The sequence below is a fragment of the Stylophora pistillata genome, unplaced genomic scaffold (assembly GCF_964205215.1).
Source record: "Stylophora pistillata unplaced genomic scaffold, jaStyPist1.2 SCAFFOLD_132, whole genome shotgun sequence".
Classification (NCBI taxonomy): Eukaryota; Metazoa; Cnidaria; class Anthozoa; order Scleractinia; family Pocilloporidae; genus Stylophora; species Stylophora pistillata.
Genome location: NW_028290810.1, coordinates 132,365 through 149,652, shown reverse-complemented (window position 1 = coordinate 149,652; position 17,288 = coordinate 132,365). Strand labels below are relative to the sequence as shown.

Here is a 17,288-nt window from a genome sequence, read left to right as displayed (position 1 = left end):
GCAGCTTAGCAACCAAGCCTAGAATGTGACTGACAAAGACTGAAGACGAGTCCGGCTTCAACCAATAAGCAGCTTGAAATTTGTGGCGGGAAGAGAACAATGCCAATATGCTGACGCCATGCTCAAAACGCAGGTAACATGCGGTCAAGTTCTCGAGTCCAACGGCTTAACTGAATATTCTCATTCTTCTGTCTTCATTTTGATCAACGTCAACCTTCCAAGTGTACTAAGTATCAGGTAAGCGCGTATTTTAATCCTTAAAAGTATTGCTATGATTCAATGATTTTTAATGCTTAATATTTTCAGGGCCGTAGCCAGAAAAACACATGATTGCATGAGGCAATTAATGTCCATGAAAAACTTATTACTGAGGCAATCGGTCCATGGTTGGGTTCTCTTCCTAGGTATAAGGAGTGTTTATGATGACTATAAACAACGAAAGCGAAAGATATGATCGAGGTTTGTTAGTAGTTAAGGCCCTGATATCAATGATACTTTAGAGATTTTGGAACTCCGCGATTAGATAATGTCTGCTCGCTTAAAGGCTTGTAGCCCGCACGATGTTTCGCTTCCAGTGGTGATTTCATCAAAAACTGACCAAGTATTCTGTAGCAGATCTTATCGTTATAGTTGATATCAAGAACAACCCCACCAGCAATGCTGATTTTACTTATCGTGCTAAGATAAAGTTCTCTCATGATCACATGGCACGGAATTATGCACGTTGTAAACGTTCTGTTGAGAGCGGTTGATCGATTTTCTTGATTACCGAGCAGTTGAGAAAAATAACACGTACGTACTCGAGAATCTGTTTGATGAAAAAGCTGCAAGCTGTCAAGTTCGATTGAGAGAATTGTTTGAATCGACCCCAGTTTCAAGCTGGTGCATTGCTCAGCTGAGATAGGTTTAGCTTTGGAGCATAAACAGCGATGAATCAAGTTTAATTATGATCAAAGATTTGTCAGATATCCCACGAGGTGCGAAAAGGCGTCACGAAAGAGCGAAATAAGTTGTCACAATTTACGTTTGACAGAAGGTTGTCCAAAATATTATGTGTATTTAGTTTGCATGATGGTTATAGTGGAACGTATATGTTGATTTCTTTTGCACGGCTCAGTATGTCATCATCAAAGTCGGCAAGCCAAGTTGTAGTTGGTTGGAAAAGTAAAGGAGGGGAGGCTTTCGAAAATGAACTGGTGGAGGCGATTTCATTGAAGAAGTTGATTTTTAGAGGATCGGCTCAAATTGGAACGGAAGTCTCAATGCAGTACAAGAATGACCTCTGGATGGGAAAAATTTTATCTGTTCATGGTAAGTGTATATAGCAATCTCGCACGATCGCAAAAACTCGCTATAGAAACGGTTACTCTCCAGGTCAGACCCTTTAAAACAGCGTTTGCTGAAAGCAAGGTAGAGTGGTCAGCGAAAGGTTTTACCAAAGTTTCATCGAGCCGGCCGTCTTAAAAAAATAAGCTAACTTAATTATTATCCATATACCAATCAACTAGGCAACCATCTTTTTTAGATTGAACTTTCCATTTCTTAAATAAATATCTAACAGCATTGCTCCCTTAATGTCCTTCTTGGCCTTCTCATGCCACGCTAATTTCAAAAACGATTCATGCAAAGCGTTCAAGCTTCTACCAATTTGGGAAAACGTAAAATTGCCGTTTTATACGTCATGTTTACACGTTTGTAGTGTTCTGGCAAAGCATATACTGCCCATTGTGAAGGCTTTTTTTGTACTGATCTTTAAAAAGGTAGTAAGGGTGAAGCAGATAAAAACTGCAAGAGCATAACCTCTGACCAATCAGTCAGTGCAGAAATGCAGAGCACTGGATGCTCTAAAAGGAAGAGGAGAGCCAATAAGAAGCTGTTTGCTGATTATGATGTTTCAACAACTGATCAGCTAGAGGATTCAAGTGCAGGTAAAAATTGAATTTTGACCTTTTACTGTAATTGTGGGATGTGGCATTACTCACGTGGCCATTACTCATATGGTCAAAATGATAAAATACAGTAATTATGAGCTATTCAAGGAAAGTGCCTGCAAACTGTTGTGCAACAGAGAAGCAATTGATCATTTCTAAAACCAGAGATTAGGCTACATCAGTGTACATGTATGTCAGACAGTAGTTTAAACATGCTACTTTAAACTTGTTGCAACCTTGAAAGCCACATTACAATAACATATATTTCTTTGTGGAGAATGACTGACATTTATTTTGCACTCATCAAAGCAACAATTTTCTCTTGAGAACAGAACATGCATCAGCTGAGAACACCCCACAAAGTGGAAAACACAAGAGAGAAAGGAGGAAATCAGAGAAACAAGGTTTGTGTTTATGCTTTATCATTTGTGTGCTATAGTTAATGTAATTTTAATGTTCTAAAATCCTAACTAATCCTTCCACGTCAATTTTCCAGCCAAGAAAACCACACCCGCCAAAAAGCGCAAGACTGCAGAGGAGAAAAAGCAAGAGCTGTCACTTCTTTGTCAGAAGCTAAATGATATCGAGGAGTCCATTCTAGTGGCGACACCAGAAAGCAGTACTGAAAGAGTGAATGAAGAGCATATTGTGGATGGCTTGTCTGAGTCTGATTGGTCAGATGATGACTCATTAAGGGTAACCTCTACCCCAAATCAGACAAACCCACTACAGCACCCCCACTTTGGAGGGAAAAGGCCAAAAACCATACGTCCACCACTCAAGTGTGTCAATGTCTTGTGCAAAGAAGAAAAACAAAAGAAAGATAATGAAATAATCCATCTTAAAGAAGAGGTACATATGTTGAAAGAAGAGCTCTGTAAGTAACAACTACATTTAGGCAGCAGTGTTAATACACTATTAATTAACAGTAACATTGTAAGTTAATTGCCATCTCCATTTACAAATAATGGGGATCATGGGTTTGCATTTTGAACAATTTAATCATAGAGTCAAATCAAAAGCTCATATAACAAGAACATTGTTTCTCATCTGAATATTTTAAGACTGATAGATTAAAAAACCCATTGTTTTGTTCAATATAAACTTGTTGTCTCATTAATTTTATATCCATCATGCTAATACTTGTCTAACACCAGTTATTAAATTTACAGGTAAATCAAAAGAAAGCATGTGTGCAGGAATCAATTCCCACAGAAAAATTTCGAAGGAAAAAGGAACAGCTGATGGAGTATGCATATGAGATGTTTTGTTTAATATTGCATATATTACATATATATTTATATATATACACACACAAATATGCAGTAAACAGAGTGTCTACTACAATTACATGCACTTACCTTTCTATAGACAGGAATCAAGAGGCAGGAATTGACATAGTTCAATCAGTCTAAGTCCTTTTTTCAGCCAATTTTTTAACTGCAACTAGTACACCCCTTCCTCGTGTTTTATATATCTATTTATGTATACTTTGCTATATATATTTAACCTTTTTTTCAAAATTCCTAGAAACATTACAAAAAAAGTAATTTTGAAAACATTTTTTTGTTAGCTTACAGAACTTATCAGTGGATCAGGCATCTGGATGTGCCCTAACAAATTGGGTGCAGCTATTAAAGATGCTGAAAATAAATCCAGGACTGTGTTGGTGAGGTCACTGCTGTGTGGATTTTACAACAGAGAAGAGCTTTTGTCAAAGACCTTCAAGGAACTTGACAAAGATGTCATAGAGGCTTGTGTTGGTAAGTGTAGCAACATTTACTTTTCATGGTTACTATATACTTCGGATAATACTCCATGTGCAGTTTCTCAAAATCTTCATACTCCCCGACAGAGGAGATTGAAATTTCCAGGGGAATGGGGGGTTATGCAAGGCCTAAACATAAAGAAATATACAGTATCAAGCTTAACTGGAATTCTCAGTAAGGGTAGGAGGTCTTCCAAAAAATTATTTCCCAGGGAGATATGAAACCTAATTGAGGGAGGGGGTGTATGAGGGCATGTTCCTCCAGAAAATTGAGAAAGAACCAGCTAAGTGATGCATTCCTTTATTCTGAGTTTCAATTTCCACTGTTGGAAAGTGTTCAAAGCGAGAAGAAAGCGAACAAGGTGTAAATTGAATTTAGAAGGATAATTAATTTTACTGGTACTATGACCGACAATTAGCTTTCTCAAAATCAACAGTTTACCAAAAAACCTGAAATATGTGAGAAAGATAGTTCCAGCATATGCGTCAGGGCGTATATTTTGCGTGAGTGTCACGCTTAATGCACGAGACTTGAGATACTTGTTGATGATACTCACAAAGCATGAAAAGTTCTGGGAAATCTTTCGTATCCATGAAAGTTTTTTTTTTTACAGCTAGTGCCCATCGGGGGTAGCCACACTTATATCACGAGATATGATGTTACATGATCACATAGGAAGGATACAAAAATGCCTTAATAGACATTTCATTATAAAGATAACTGGAATGTTTCCCAAGAAAACTTACTCATTGCCGCAATCACAGCATCGGAGATCGGCCCTCCAGCCGCCATCTTGAATGTTGTAAGAGCGCTGGGACCTAATCCTTTTCTTACGTCTCGGTCGCAAGTTTTTCAGTGATATGAAAGATTCTTCGTCACTCAGGAATAAATGGTTTTGAACCTGCTAAAAGTGGTAAATGTCTTCTTGTTGTAGATATGTCCTCTGACGTAATGTGATATAATGGCCAATCACATCTTATGATCTATAGAGCGACACGCGGCTTAGGACTCGCTAAGAGACTCCGTTGCAGTTATGTCTTCAAGCAAAAGTGCTCATTCAAGGGGGTCCATACAAGTAGAAAATTTGACACGTATGAGCAACTTCCAACTGATCTCAGGAAGACATGTGCAATCTCTCATATTACTTTCCTTGAAGTTGATGGGACTAGTCTCTTTAGTCATTTTCATGAACAGAGAAACTCTGAAGTTCATATTTTGTTTAAAAACTGACTTCTTTAACTTCATCAGACTGTAGTTGACTACAATTTGCTGGTGATTGATATTTGCAGCATATAAGAGTCAACTGCACCATGTTGTCAAATGTTGATGAACATGAAAAATTGTATATTGAATTTTCATGTACACCCTAATATTACTGAGGGAAAGGTTTCTTTCTCATCTTGAGTGTTTTTTTCATTCTCCTTTATCTCCCCAGAGTTATGATATTGAGGGAGTTCTTGGTTTATCCTGGGCATTTGGAATTCCCACATTTGACATCATCCGTGGTACTGCCCTCACGAAAATCTGGTCTATTTTAAAACCTATTTTATACTCTCTTTTATTCCTATCTTTTATGTATTTTTCCCCCTATTTTATGGACTATTTTAAAGCAATTTTTTAGCTATTTTAAACCTATCATTTTGAAACAAAAAACAGTTAAAAAATATAGTCCATGCATGCATGATCTACAGAAAAAAATGTTTGTAAATTAGCTTTAAAATAGCTCTAAAATAGCCTAAAAATAGCCTTAGATGTGTATGGAAGTTGGTGAGAAAACAGTATCAAAATAGTGTGAATAAGACAAGCTAAAAATAAAATAGGCTGAAAATAGTCTTAAAATAGTTATAAACGAGGAATAAAATTGGGGTAAATAAGAAAGGCCTTGGGCAGTAGGCTGAAAATAGCCTTAAAATAGACATAAAACAGGGATGAAATAGTTTAAAAATAGGTGTTTATTTTAAATCTGTTTAATAAATGCCAGTGCCAGGTAAATAGTACTGCCAGTTCATAGAACCCCATATTAAATTACATTAGGTACAAATTAGTTTCAAAACAGGTAACATCATAGTTTAAATTATATACAGACTTTAATTGACAGTTTGTTTGCTTAAATTGTAGCATTTTACAATGGCATGTATGCCCAAACATGAAAGGATGGTTTTTGAGATAAATATTATTATGGAGATCGAACATAAATTTTACTCTCACAGAGACTGTCTTTAAGTTAATAGCTCTGTTTTATTTTTTCAATCCTTATGTAAAGCAAAAGTGATTAAAAATGATATAATAAAAAGTAACATAATAAAAAACTCTTAATTAGACAGTTAACTAGCTGCAGTGGCCTTAATTCTCTCGTTGCCCATTCTTTGCCTTTTTGGGGCCGGTGTACATTTTCCTGTACTCTGAAATAAAAAGAGCATAAATTTATAAACACACATGCAATATTTTACACACCAATACATTTATTACGGTTGTGAACATTGTTTTGCTGTTTGATTTTTAAGATTGAGATTGTTTGAATGATGCAACACTGCATCACCGAAAGGAGTGCTTTCACCACATTCCTATTTTGCTTCTGTAAAAACTTAGGGTATTCAATACTTGCACATAACTTAGGCCAACATGATGACTTGTGATCTGGGTATAAAAAGATGATTTGGATACAATTTTCACTACATGTGTAGAGTAACCTCCACTAATGGACAATCCTGCAAGTGGACACTAACCTGCAATACAAAAGTTTTTAATAGTCCCAATACCTCTTAGTTTCCAAATATTAAACCTCCCATAGGGGGAATACCTTAGTTAAGGGGTCACTATATTTGATTTCAATGGTGCATGCTTGCAACAGGGTCATATTACTATGTCTAGGTATGTACTATTTAGCCACATGTAAATTTACTTATAGCTTACCTACGAAATATCCAGGCTTGGATGAATTAAATTTCAGGGAATTTACTTTACATCTTAGGGCTTGCCTAAGCTCAGATTTAGTTACAGGCTTTACGTCCCCAAGTTTTGCAACCTTTGCAAAATCTGTTTTAAGAATTAACAGAAGTATGTTAAATATCATTGCGCAAATAACATTGAACTAAAGCACAACTCTTATTCAGTTGTATGATGTTAGTGTAATAAGTTAAAGGGGGTTACCGGTTGGAATAAGGCCCCAAGTGACCTTTAAAAAGTTGTTGGAGTATTAACAGGAAGTCTGTTAATGGCCCTAATATATTAATTACAAATTGACAAAACCAGTAGAACATACACAGCACTATTATAAAGTATATATAAAAACATTTACAAGTGATTATTTATTCCAAATTGCATGAGAAAATCATGTGATTATGTATTAATAATATACATGAAAAAATACGAGGTAGCTTCTCATAACTACGCAGAAGAAAAGCGCATGCATCACGTGCAAAAATAATTCATTCAAATCCTGCAAGTGACATTGACCTTGACATTGACCAATTACTCTGACCAATCAGAATGTCTGGTTTTGTTTCTTTCTTTGCACTGAATTAACCCTCTTCTGTACTGAATTAACTCTCTTCTGCACTGAATTAACTGAAACTGCATTCATCTTAACCAATCAGAACTGAGAAATTTTTTCATGTATATTATTATACAATATATGGTATAGGAGGAAATACCAATTAAACAGGTCTATAATAGGCAGTACGTGTAAACACGGGATTGTTTAGTTTGTGATGTGTGTGTCAGTCGTGGTTTTCATTGATTAATGTTTAGTATTCGGAAGGGGAGGTCTCCCTGAAGGAAGCACTGCAGAGTGAAGTCTTCACACACAAGAGTTACAAGTCCCACCTGTTGAAAGCCAGATGGAAATCAATTTGCTGTGAATATGCAATGCTCCCACCCACAATCCACAAATTTAAGATAATAGTTGGTAAGTTCACTCTTCTTCTTTGGAAATTCCTCTTTCCAAAACTTAGATCTACTCTTCTCCACAGTTATTCAGTAACTTTTTCATAATGGAAATGGGAATTTAGCAGTGAATATTCCATAAGATGGCTCTTCTTGTCCACTGATACTAGGTCTAATTGGAATTTGGAGTGTTTGTTTTTGGAGACCCCTAGAAAGATCCTTGGAGCAAGGAAGAAAACTAACAACAAACTCAACCCACATGTGACACCAGGTCCAAGAATTGAACTAATGGGAGGCGAGTGACCTCACCACCGCCCAATCCCAGCTCCCCAATATTGATTTTTTATTTCATTGTTTTCATAAACCGTCGCCAAGTGACCTGTGAAAATTTAGGCAGACTTAGTACCAACAAAACAGTCTGTTCAACCAGATAATTTTTGATCAGTGAATCAATTCATGAGTTTATGAGTAATTCCCAGGTGACAGTTATTTTTTTTAGTATTATCATTGTTAAGATCCTCTACTTGGTTCACTGACTCCTGGAATGGGCTATGGATGTACTTCATAAACTTACACAAATGGCTGAAGAAATCTTTGGTTTAGATGCGTTTTGTACTGGCAAACAGATACACAAGCAAAAGGAAAATTTGTTGGGTAAGGTGATTGAGGAATTTTTGTTTCCTTTTATTCTTGACACAATTCTGCAGAGCCCTGCTTGCAAAGTAGTGCCCCTGATTTCTATGAGCTTCTACTAGGGACAATGTGTTCTGATGACTGGGATAATACAGGGGTTTCATTAAGGTCCAGGCACCGGGCAAATTGACCAGTTGTGAGGACGGTTTTGCCCACCTGATTTGACGGTCTGGAGGAAAGTTTATCTTGTAAAGAAGTTCAGTTCAAAGAGTTTTGCCCGCCTGTGAAAACCAGTTTCCCTCCTGCAGAAAACATTAATGAAGCCCCTGATAATATATACCTAAATCATGTGGTTGGCAATACCTTGCAATCCTAATTCAGGCTTTGAGATAGAGTTGTGCTTGTAATTGGATGTGTTATTATCCTGATTAAAATATAGAGAAAAGTGCAATCAAACTGGCCTGAAACATGGGAGAGTTTTCTTCTGTTTTATTATTAAACTTTTTATCACATATTTTGGCATCTATTCCTTTTGTTTGTGCAGATTTGCTAGCCACATCAGAAAGTTCTGGCCGAAACCTTTCTAGTTTGTCAATCCTAAATGACTTGCTCTCATCCCTGTTACAAGTTGGTCAGCTGTCTGCTCATCAGGGAGCTGTGAGGGAAGCTTTGAGGCAGTTTGTGGATGGTGTTGCACTAGCAAGGCAATTTTGCCTACCATACAGGTGATTTATTAATGTTTAGTAAAAGCTCTGTTAAACTTTTGGACCCACACTAGATCAAAAAGTCAAGGAGCATCAATCCAAAATTTTAGATGAGAGAATTTTGAGGATAACATTAACTGTCCTTGTCTGTTACTCTTAGACAATCAAGCTGTTACCAGAACAGGAAAGAGAATAAAGTAAGATCTTAAAATTGTTTGTTGAACATGAAGTTGTGCTGAAAATGAAGGGTTAATTTCTTTTCTTTTATTCCCCTGATGTGAATTCAACATTGAATTAATCTACTGGTAATTGGTAAATTTGCCTTGTCCAAACCAGCAAAACAGTTATTTTTCAAATTTTTTGCTTTTTTTTTTTTTTGCAATTACGGCAAATGTATACGACAAATTTCATTTCAACTTCTTATGTCCCCATAGAGCAAGATATCTTAGCTATAGTAAAGATGCCAAAGGGGAATTGTTTACCTCTAAAGATTAATTTGGAACTAGTTTGTAGAACACTCATCTAGACTACAAAGATAATGGCAAAGTTTACATCCTTTTTGTTAATTTAAGTTGAAGTTTCAACTCAAATTAATTAAAGATGACCTCACTGACTAGTGACCAGGGATAGTTTCAATTGAATCCCTGTGGTTTTGTTATTTTAGGAGAATAGCAAAGGATTTTTCTAAACCTTTGGTATATATGATAACACCTTTGCTTGTGAGTACTTGTAGCTACTGTTGCATTTGATAGACTTCTATTTGTTATGTATACAAAAGAGAGAGATTTTTCGTGACCTTGTGAAAACCAGTTGGATGCTTTTACCTCTTAGACATGGCACACAACTGTCCATGTTTACTGGTATCCCCAATTACTGTGGCACTAAGTGACTCAAAGTTTATCTGCTCCTTTATATGGGATGCAAAAACAAAAGGAACTAGAACCTTTGATGCCAGAACAAGGAACTAGAACATGGCTGCCAGAACAGGGGATTACAGAACAGGGAACTAGAACATGGAAGCCAGAACAGGGAACTACTGTAAGACATGGGATGTCATAACAGGGAACTAGAACATAGGATGCCAGAGCAGGGAACTTGATAAATCTACAAGTAGATTTCTCTTTATTTTGTTATTTCCTTTTTGTCTGTTAGGAAAACAAAGGAGATCTGGTGAAGCTTGCAGAACGTCTTTCCTCCTTGTCACTTGATGACTCTTCAACTAATACTGCTCACCAAAAACTGGCTGCCCTGGTCAAGACTTGAAACATCATGAAGTTTTCCTTGTGTGCAACTGAGAGATACAAACAAGGTCTCTTCACTCCTGAAGAAATTTCCCTATTGCAGAACATGCCAAAAGGTACATTATAGTTATTTTACAAGCAATAGCGAGCTTTCAGCTGTGTTATGCAGCCAAACCAGCTTCAAAGAAAGTGTAACTTAACTGTTCAACTTTCTCAGGATTGGTTTGTAGAACAATGTGACTCTTATAACAGGAGAATATTTTTTCTAGCAAAATGTAATTATCACTAATTTAACCTAATTCTTTAAGCAAAATGACTTTGTTAAAAACTTTTTGTTACCAGACCACATCATTTGACCCTCTGGTTTTTTTCTTCTCAACCTGTATTGCAATAAGCTGTTTTGATTATTTGGTGTTTGATAAAATTGCACTCTATTGGTTTATCATCATCAATTGCCTGACAGGAGAATGTGTTTAGTCTTAGCTACTAGAGACAAAGGGAGGTTCCTCAGCCTTGGCCCTTAAGTAATCATCTCTCATTTCATGATCTCTCACATTGCATGTTTCAGCTACTTGATGAAGTTCAGAACCTCACTGACAAGCTATTTGAAGATACAGACAAGAAAAGCTGCATAAACAGGTTCGAGGGAACATACAGGTTAATTTTTTTTCTTACCTTCATTACTTGTACTCTCGAAAAATTATTGATGACAACAAAATTCCTTCTCAGGTCTGGAGGTCACTCTGCAGAAAACATTCCTCGTCATCCTGTAATCCTAACTCTTGGAAAAGTAAGAGCCAGCCTTTTTAGGTCTTACATTTGTTTAGTAATCAGCCATTAAATGTATGCTAGCTCTAGCTAGCAACAAGAAACGTTTTAGAACATAATGTTTTTTGCCATAGTGCTAAGAAACATTTGTTTGCTAAATATTGGTCTTTAATCCACATAATGTGTATTGTATATTTTAATATCTCACGATAAGTTACATTGATTAATTTTATTATTGTTATTATACTTTTAATTAGTTACTACATATATATGTATATATACTTAGACTAGATTAGTATTGTTACAGAAGAAGAGCCTCTTAATTGTTGGAATCTGTAATAAATCAAAATAAATCGAAATAATAATAAATAAATGAAAAAAAAATATGAACTAGTGTGAAGTTAGGCATACCCTGTGAGCAGAGCCTTTTCTGCTTTTCTTCTTCTTTTCTTCTTCTTTTCTTCTTTTTAATTGATTCGAGGACAGGTTAAAAAGGCTCTGCTCGCAGGGTAAGTTAGGCGTGGTCTTGACTTAGCAAGTGATCTGTTGATTTGTTAATCTTGTACATGTTGTTTTGAAAACAGGATCAATTGCTGAAAGTTTATTGAGTTACCTCAGGCTTCTAGTGAATTCGAGAGATGAACTAGCTTTGTCTCAGGCCATCCATATCCCTCGCAGGGACTTGGCTCATAAACAATTTACAGTATTGAGGAAAGTTGCAGGGGAAAAAAACATGCCTATGTTTCAGGTACCACTCAATTTCAGGTGTTTCATTAAGGACTGGGCACTGAGGAAATTGACTGGTTTTAAGGAAGTTTTTGCCCACCTGATTTGACCATATAGAAGAAAGTTTATCTCATAAAGAAGTTAAGTCCAAAGAGTTTTGCCTGCCTGTGAAAACCAGTTGCTCCCTTGCTAAAAACTTAGATGAAACCTCTGCAATTTTTTTTACAGTGAATATTATCATGAAAATTCTGCAATTATGAACTGCTATCAGCAAATGACAGTTATCAAAATAATTGCTGTGAAGACCACACATGCATAAAATATTTCTGGCTAAGCCACTTTTAAATAGACACAGAAGTTAAAGAGGGTGTGGGCTATACATTAGCAAAGTGTTTTCAAAGAGTGGAATCAATCACTATTAGACTAAGAGTGTTGCAATTGTAAGGGTCAAAATTTTCAATTCATTTCGAAAATTATCCCTTGGTGTTTGAGAAGCAATTCTGGCGTGTTGAAAGAGTCTGGAGGGTGAAACAAGAGGTGGCAGCTCAGTTATTTTTCAAGCATTTAAATCATGATGTTGATATTCTTGCATGCATGTATATCATTGCATTCATCATCATCAGTTTATGTCATCATTGAGGACAGGTAACAAAGCAAAAGCTGTAATCTTTCAATCCATATTCCTGGAGTTCTTAGATACTTTCTAAACCAATTTCCTCATTCCAAGAAGTTGCTGTGACAATGTATACCTCCTATCTGTGGCTGATCCTGCATTGCTTCTCAATAGATAAACAACTGAGAGATAGGATTGAGCTGTATTCTAAAATGTATATAGTCTGATCCAGTGGTGAAAAAACAATTTTTTTTCTCATCATTATCCTTAGCAGTTGGAGGATAATATTACACAGTTTTCTCTAGTTTTCTTTCCTTCCCATGCCAACAGACAGCTGTCTCGTTTATTCTGAGGATACGATTGGGTGGAAAGAGTTATGCACCAATTGATGACAACCCACTTCTCCCATTAACTAAGGTATATATCAGTATATCAAAATTTATTATTCCCTTTAGTGTACCAAATAGAATTTTTATAAATATATTTCAGCTGTTAGTAGGTGTCAGGTCATTTTACCACAAGAGAGAATCTTTACTAAGCCAAAGAGTTCTTTGCAGCCCAGTTGGTGTAGACTTTTCTGTCCCATACTCATGGCTAATGTTTAATAACTTCCTTCATCTGTGGTTTTCAACAATTTGTTTTTTACAGGGTCTTGGAGAGTTTGTGACCTTTTTCCAAAAGTTACAAACTGTCTGTGAAGATACAGCAGATGCAAAGTAAGATAGCTGTAGATACATATTGTACACTATTTTAATTTAAGAACATGATCATTTCTGCAAAGGAAGGTTTTAAAACCAAGATCAATTTTGTTCTTCCACCAAACTCTCAGTGATAAAAATTAGAAAACTGTTGCATCTAGATTCTGAGGCGGACCCAGGGGTGGTTTGGGTGGTTCAGTCCAACCCTCTAAATTGTCCCTCAAAATGCTGGAAATCATGTTTCCGAAGACCTCATTTTCAAAATCTCCTGGGGGAGCATGCCCTTGGACAATCAACGAACCGGCCCCTTGACTAGATCTTGAATGCATCCCAGTCAGATTAAGGTTGTTTTACAAGCTAATCATGGGAAAAATCCTATTATTTTGTTGAGCACCTTTCATTGGATGGGGTACTTCCGAAAGAAAAGCATGCACAAAGGAGTCTAACCAGTTAAAAGGATTGTCACAGTACTGCAGTAAAAATATTAAATACAGTTGACTGAGTGGTGAGATTGTCCAAAGTGATTGGCATGTTTGAATAAACCCTGTGAAAATAAGTTGTCTGCTTATCTTTCAGAAGTGCTGTCTTAAGAATCATGAACATGCTCAAAGTAAGCATTATTAAATCCAAAGAAAAGGTTTTTACAAATGAAAGTATTGCCAAAACTGTGGAATCTCTGAAAGAAAAGGTGGAACAACTAAGCTGCAAAATATGTGATGGTGGCCAAGCAAAGTCATCCATGGCAGGAATGAATGTGTATTTCCTGATTCAGGCTGTATTAGATGAGCACGACTAGAAAAGTTGTCTCCAAGAATATGACACAAGGGACTTGAGGTGTGCTCTGATGACACCAGAAATACCTCGTGGAAAATCAAAATTACAATCTACACTTAGTCAGTTCAGGTAAGGTGGAACAGTATTGAAAAACTCTGGGACTTTTAGACATCGCATGGCAAGCTCTAAGCTAGCTTAGTAGTAGACCAGCTGGCACTGGTGCAGATGTTGTCACTCTCTCGTCTTCCTAGCAAGAAATTTTCCTGGCACCAAGTGGAGAGACAATTTGTCTCTCCACTTTAACAGAATAAATCAGTAGGTAGTAATTTCTGCATCAAGAAAACCTTGGCAAGTTGTATGCAGCCCCAGTTTTGCCTGTGAGGTACAATTCTAAGTAAATTTTTATTGTCCTAAGAGAAGTTTTAAGTGACATGATTAATTTTTTCTTGCTAGAACACCTGATTCGGAGTCTTCAGAAGGAGCTGTCACACCACACAAGGATCAGCCACCAAAACACAAACCTGAAAAGGTAAGATACTGGTAAACCGTCCAGTGAATTTAATCAAGGTGAAATCTAAGTAAAGACACTTTTTATTTTATTATTTTGTTCAAAGAGGGTTATCTTAATAAATGCACCAGCAAATTATATGTTATGTTTCCTCAAGGTGCATCTTAGAAAAGCTTATATTAATTTTTTCCTTTTTCTTGTAGACACCATTTGAAAGCTATAGAAAAGTGTGTGGCGATATGAGCTGGGCCAAACCTGCCTTCAACATTCTGATAGGACTAAGTTCAGCTAACAAAAGAGACCTGATGAGTGCTGCCATAAGCAATGATACTTTAACATCTCGTAAGGAATGTGGCAATAAATCTTACGTTGAGGATACATCCAAATGTCACACCAAGAAAAGAACTTTAACTGAAACTATGTATGACAAAGAGAACATCTCAACTGGCAACAAAGCCATTAAATATGTAGCAAAACCACTAGCCAAACGCATGCTCCTTGAGAAGGACATCACTGTGCAACAGAGCACAAAACGCAAAACTAGTGGAAAAACATTGTCCAAAAGAAAAAAGATTCCATTACTTCAAGGGCAAAAACAGCTCACCAATTTTTTTTAGGTGATACGTATTACTGACAATTACATCACAACATCTGATTCATTTTCATGCATTTTTTTATTTTTATTTTTACATTACTATGCGAAGAGCATCATGATTGAATTTTAACACATACCAGATAGCACTGATTTGTATAACTTGGGACCATTGTCACCTCTAGAGGACACCGCGGAAATACGTTTTGGTGACGTCACAGTGGTCCGTGGTCATCAACATTAGGCTGCCAAGTGCTTCCAAGTCTTTGTGGACTGAGTTCGATGAAAACAGCGGCCTTTTGCATGGTTTTAGGTCGGAAAATATCCATGATACTTCTCCTTGTTTATTATGGTTGATCCTTTGAGTGGGTTTTTAATACTAAAACCACGTCTTAACAAATAGCAGTACAGGGGAATCATTTTGTTTAGAGTTTTGTGCTGTTTGCTGACTTTAGCTGGCCGTCGTTACGAAGTGCGATCGTGGTTCGTCAGTCGCCCTCGCCTTCAGAATCGTCAAAAACAGCAATAGTTCTCCAGACAAAGCAAGAGATTAGGTCTGTAAGATAATTTTCCAGCGAATATTAAGACTGGTTGGATTTTTAAGTGAAGCGATACACGTAATTATTGAGTTGTGAAAATATTCACACTCACTTTGCGCCGACATGCGGTGCCTTTTCAATTTGGAAATCATTCGCTTGGTTGAGAATTTTACTTTTCTAGACTGATTTTTCGCCATTCCACCTTTCTGATTTTTTGTGCATTTAAGAACGGGTATCCGTAACGCTCGAAACGTCAGCTTTTGTAATCGTTACGGTTGCTAATTTACCATTTCAACTTTGTAGATGTATCCAAATTAAATATGAAAACATTTGTTCATTGCATATGCTTGCAGTTTTATCAACAAGTTATCTCTCATGAACAGAATAACGCCTGACTTAAGCTCATATAATGATGATTTTTTTTTTTATTTTTTATTTTATTTTTTTGTTAAATTTTCGTGAGTTAATGTCATCATTGACTGATGATGACAATCTTTAATGAGGAAACTTTTTCACTAAAAAGTGGTTTACAAAAAGGACCTCGAAAATTAAAAATTAAAAATTTACAATGAATAAAAATGCTAAAAGATGCTACTAAAAACTAATGTATCTTATGTGTAATACAAAACTTAAATCAATGAATTAAAAATCTTACGCTTCAAAATATTTACATTATCAGCGGCTCGTATAGTTTTGTCCAGCGAGTTAAAATCACTTACAGCATGATAGCCAGTTCTTTGTTTGCCCCAGTTTCTTTTAACGGATGGAATTTTGAGGTTTGCTTTATTTCTTGTGTTGTAACTATGCTGTTCTTGCTGAGTGACTAATGTTAGTTCGTGATGCGTGAGACTATTAAGACATTTATATACATGTACGCATCGGCGCTGGAAGCGCCTTTTTTCTAGTGTTAACCACTTCAGTGTAGTTAACGCATCAGACGCAGAGGAATACAGAGGTCGATCTAATATTATTTTAGCCGCCTTATTTTGAAGCACTTGCAAACTAGACATTAAAGTTACATTATGTTTGTCTCCCCAAACTAAATCAGCATACTCGAATAAGGGCATAACAAGGCTTTTATTAAAAAGGATGCGCGCCTTAAACGGTAACAAATGCTTAATGCGTCTAAGTAGGCCAAGCCTTTGATTAACTTTCCCTGCCATGTATTCGACATGATTTGTCCACGAAAAATCAGACGATATTAAGATTCCAAGATATTTAAAACAAGTAACATTGTTTATACAATGATCAAAAATTGAAACAGTTAGAGCTATTTTCCTCTGTAACTTCTTGTTACTGCCAATGAGCATGCATTTGGTTTTGTCCAGATTCAGTGTTAACTTATGTTCATTCAGCCATTTCGCCACAGCCAGGAGGTCTTGGTTGAGCTTTTCAGTCAGCTCCTGAGAGGAAGACCCATAGCAGTAGATCACCGTGTCATCTGCATAAAGTGATGCTTGACAGGCATCTAGAACGCTTGGCAAATCGTTAATGTAGATGACAAATAGCAGAGGACCCAGAATACTTCCCTGAGGGACCCCATGGGTAACTGGCAATTCATCAGACAACTCATTCCCACAACATGTACGCTGTTTCCTGTCAGTAATGTAAGAGCGGAACCACTGAAGCGAGTTCTCACATAAACCAATTTTGGAGAGCTTGCGTAACAAAGTCCGATGGTCCACAGTGTCGAAAGCCTTGGTTAAATCCAAAAACACGGCCCCACACAGTTTACCTTGTTCCATGTTCAATAAGACTTCATCAGCAAATGATGTCAAAGCAGATTCAGTAGAGAGCCCCTTCCTGAATCCAAACTGTTTCCTTGTGAGAAGGTTGTTAATTACCAAGTGCTGGTACAGCTGGGAATGCACGGCTTTCTCGAGAATTTTACTGAGTGTCGGTAAAAT

The 17,288-nt window shown here is 36.6% G+C and overlaps 3 protein-coding genes across 5 annotated transcripts; all 3 read left to right on the top strand.

Moving 5' to 3' along the window:
• The first annotated feature begins 149 nt into the window (after positions 1-149).
• On the top strand, positions 150-7,589 carry LOC148715928 (uncharacterized). Its single transcript, XM_088746283.1, has 8 exons — positions 150-237; positions 1,118-1,311; positions 1,761-1,928; positions 2,264-2,335; positions 2,428-2,783; positions 3,104-3,180; positions 3,505-3,694; positions 7,451-7,589. The coding sequence occupies exons 2-7, from the start codon at positions 1,119-1,121 to the stop codon at positions 3,602-3,604; spliced, it is 966 nt and encodes a 321-aa protein (XP_088602409.1). The 5' UTR covers positions 150-237; position 1,118; the 3' UTR covers positions 3,605-3,694; positions 7,451-7,589.
• On the top strand, positions 7,470-12,428 carry LOC148715927 (uncharacterized). 3 transcript variants are annotated; one of them, XM_088746313.1, is made up of 9 exons: positions 7,470-7,607; positions 8,085-8,239; positions 8,763-8,943; positions 9,083-9,119; positions 10,075-10,279; positions 10,732-10,802; positions 10,893-10,953; positions 11,516-11,679; positions 12,385-12,425. In XM_088746313.1, the coding sequence occupies exons 2-5, from the start codon at positions 8,137-8,139 to the stop codon at positions 10,183-10,185; spliced, it is 432 nt and encodes a 143-aa protein (XP_088602439.1). In that variant the 5' UTR covers positions 7,470-7,607; positions 8,085-8,136; the 3' UTR covers positions 10,186-10,279; positions 10,732-10,802; positions 10,893-10,953; positions 11,516-11,679; positions 12,385-12,425. The 3 variants fall into 3 exon arrangements, with proteins under 3 accessions (XP_088602439.1, XP_088602440.1, XP_088602441.1); XM_088746314.1 differs by having other exon boundaries at positions 7,475-7,607; positions 8,072-8,239; positions 12,385-12,427; XM_088746315.1 differs by having other exon boundaries at positions 7,476-7,607; positions 8,189-8,239; positions 12,385-12,428.
• A 1,242-nt stretch (positions 12,429-13,670) lies between these two features.
• Positions 13,671-15,723, top strand: LOC148715926 (uncharacterized). Its single transcript, XM_088746305.1, has 3 exons — positions 13,671-13,871; positions 14,196-14,271; positions 14,454-15,723. Exons 1-3 carry the CDS (start codon positions 13,813-13,815, stop codon positions 14,865-14,867), a joined length of 549 nt encoding a protein of 182 aa, XP_088602431.1. The 5' UTR covers positions 13,671-13,812; the 3' UTR covers positions 14,868-15,723.
• Positions 15,724-17,288: the final 1,565 nt, after the last annotated feature.

Bases quoted from the DNA above. Each gene is read 5' to 3' on its own strand.
- LOC148715926 (XM_088746305.1), top strand. From the start codon at position 13,813: ATGACACCAGAAATACCTCGTGGAAAATCAAAATTACAATCTACACTT. The intron at 13,872-14,195 runs GTAAGGTGGAAC...TTTTCTTGCTAG, and splicing joins TCTACACTTAGTCAGTTCAG to AACACCTGATTCGGAGTCTT. The intron at 14,272-14,453 runs GTAAGATACTGG...TTTTTCTTGTAG, and splicing joins CAAAACACAAACCTGAAAAG to ACACCATTTGAAAGCTATAG.
- LOC148715928 (XM_088746283.1), top strand. From the start codon at position 1,119: ATGTCATCATCAAAGTCGGCAAGCCAAGTTGTAGTTGGTTGGAAAAGT. The intron at 1,312-1,760 runs GTAAGTGTATAT...ATCTTTAAAAAG, and splicing joins AAAAATTTTATCTGTTCATG to GTAGTAAGGGTGAAGCAGAT. The intron at 2,784-3,103 runs GTACATATGTTG...TTAAATTTACAG, and splicing joins TAATCCATCTTAAAGAAGAG to GTAAATCAAAAGAAAGCATG.
- LOC148715927 (XM_088746314.1), top strand. From the start codon at position 8,137: ATGGATGTACTTCATAAACTTACACAAATGGCTGAAGAAATCTTTGGT. The intron at 8,944-9,082 runs GTGATTTATTAA...TGTTACTCTTAG, and splicing joins CAATTTTGCCTACCATACAG to ACAATCAAGCTGTTACCAGA. The intron at 9,120-10,074 runs GTAAGATCTTAA...TTTGTCTGTTAG, and splicing joins AGAACAGGAAAGAGAATAAA to GAAAACAAAGGAGATCTGGT.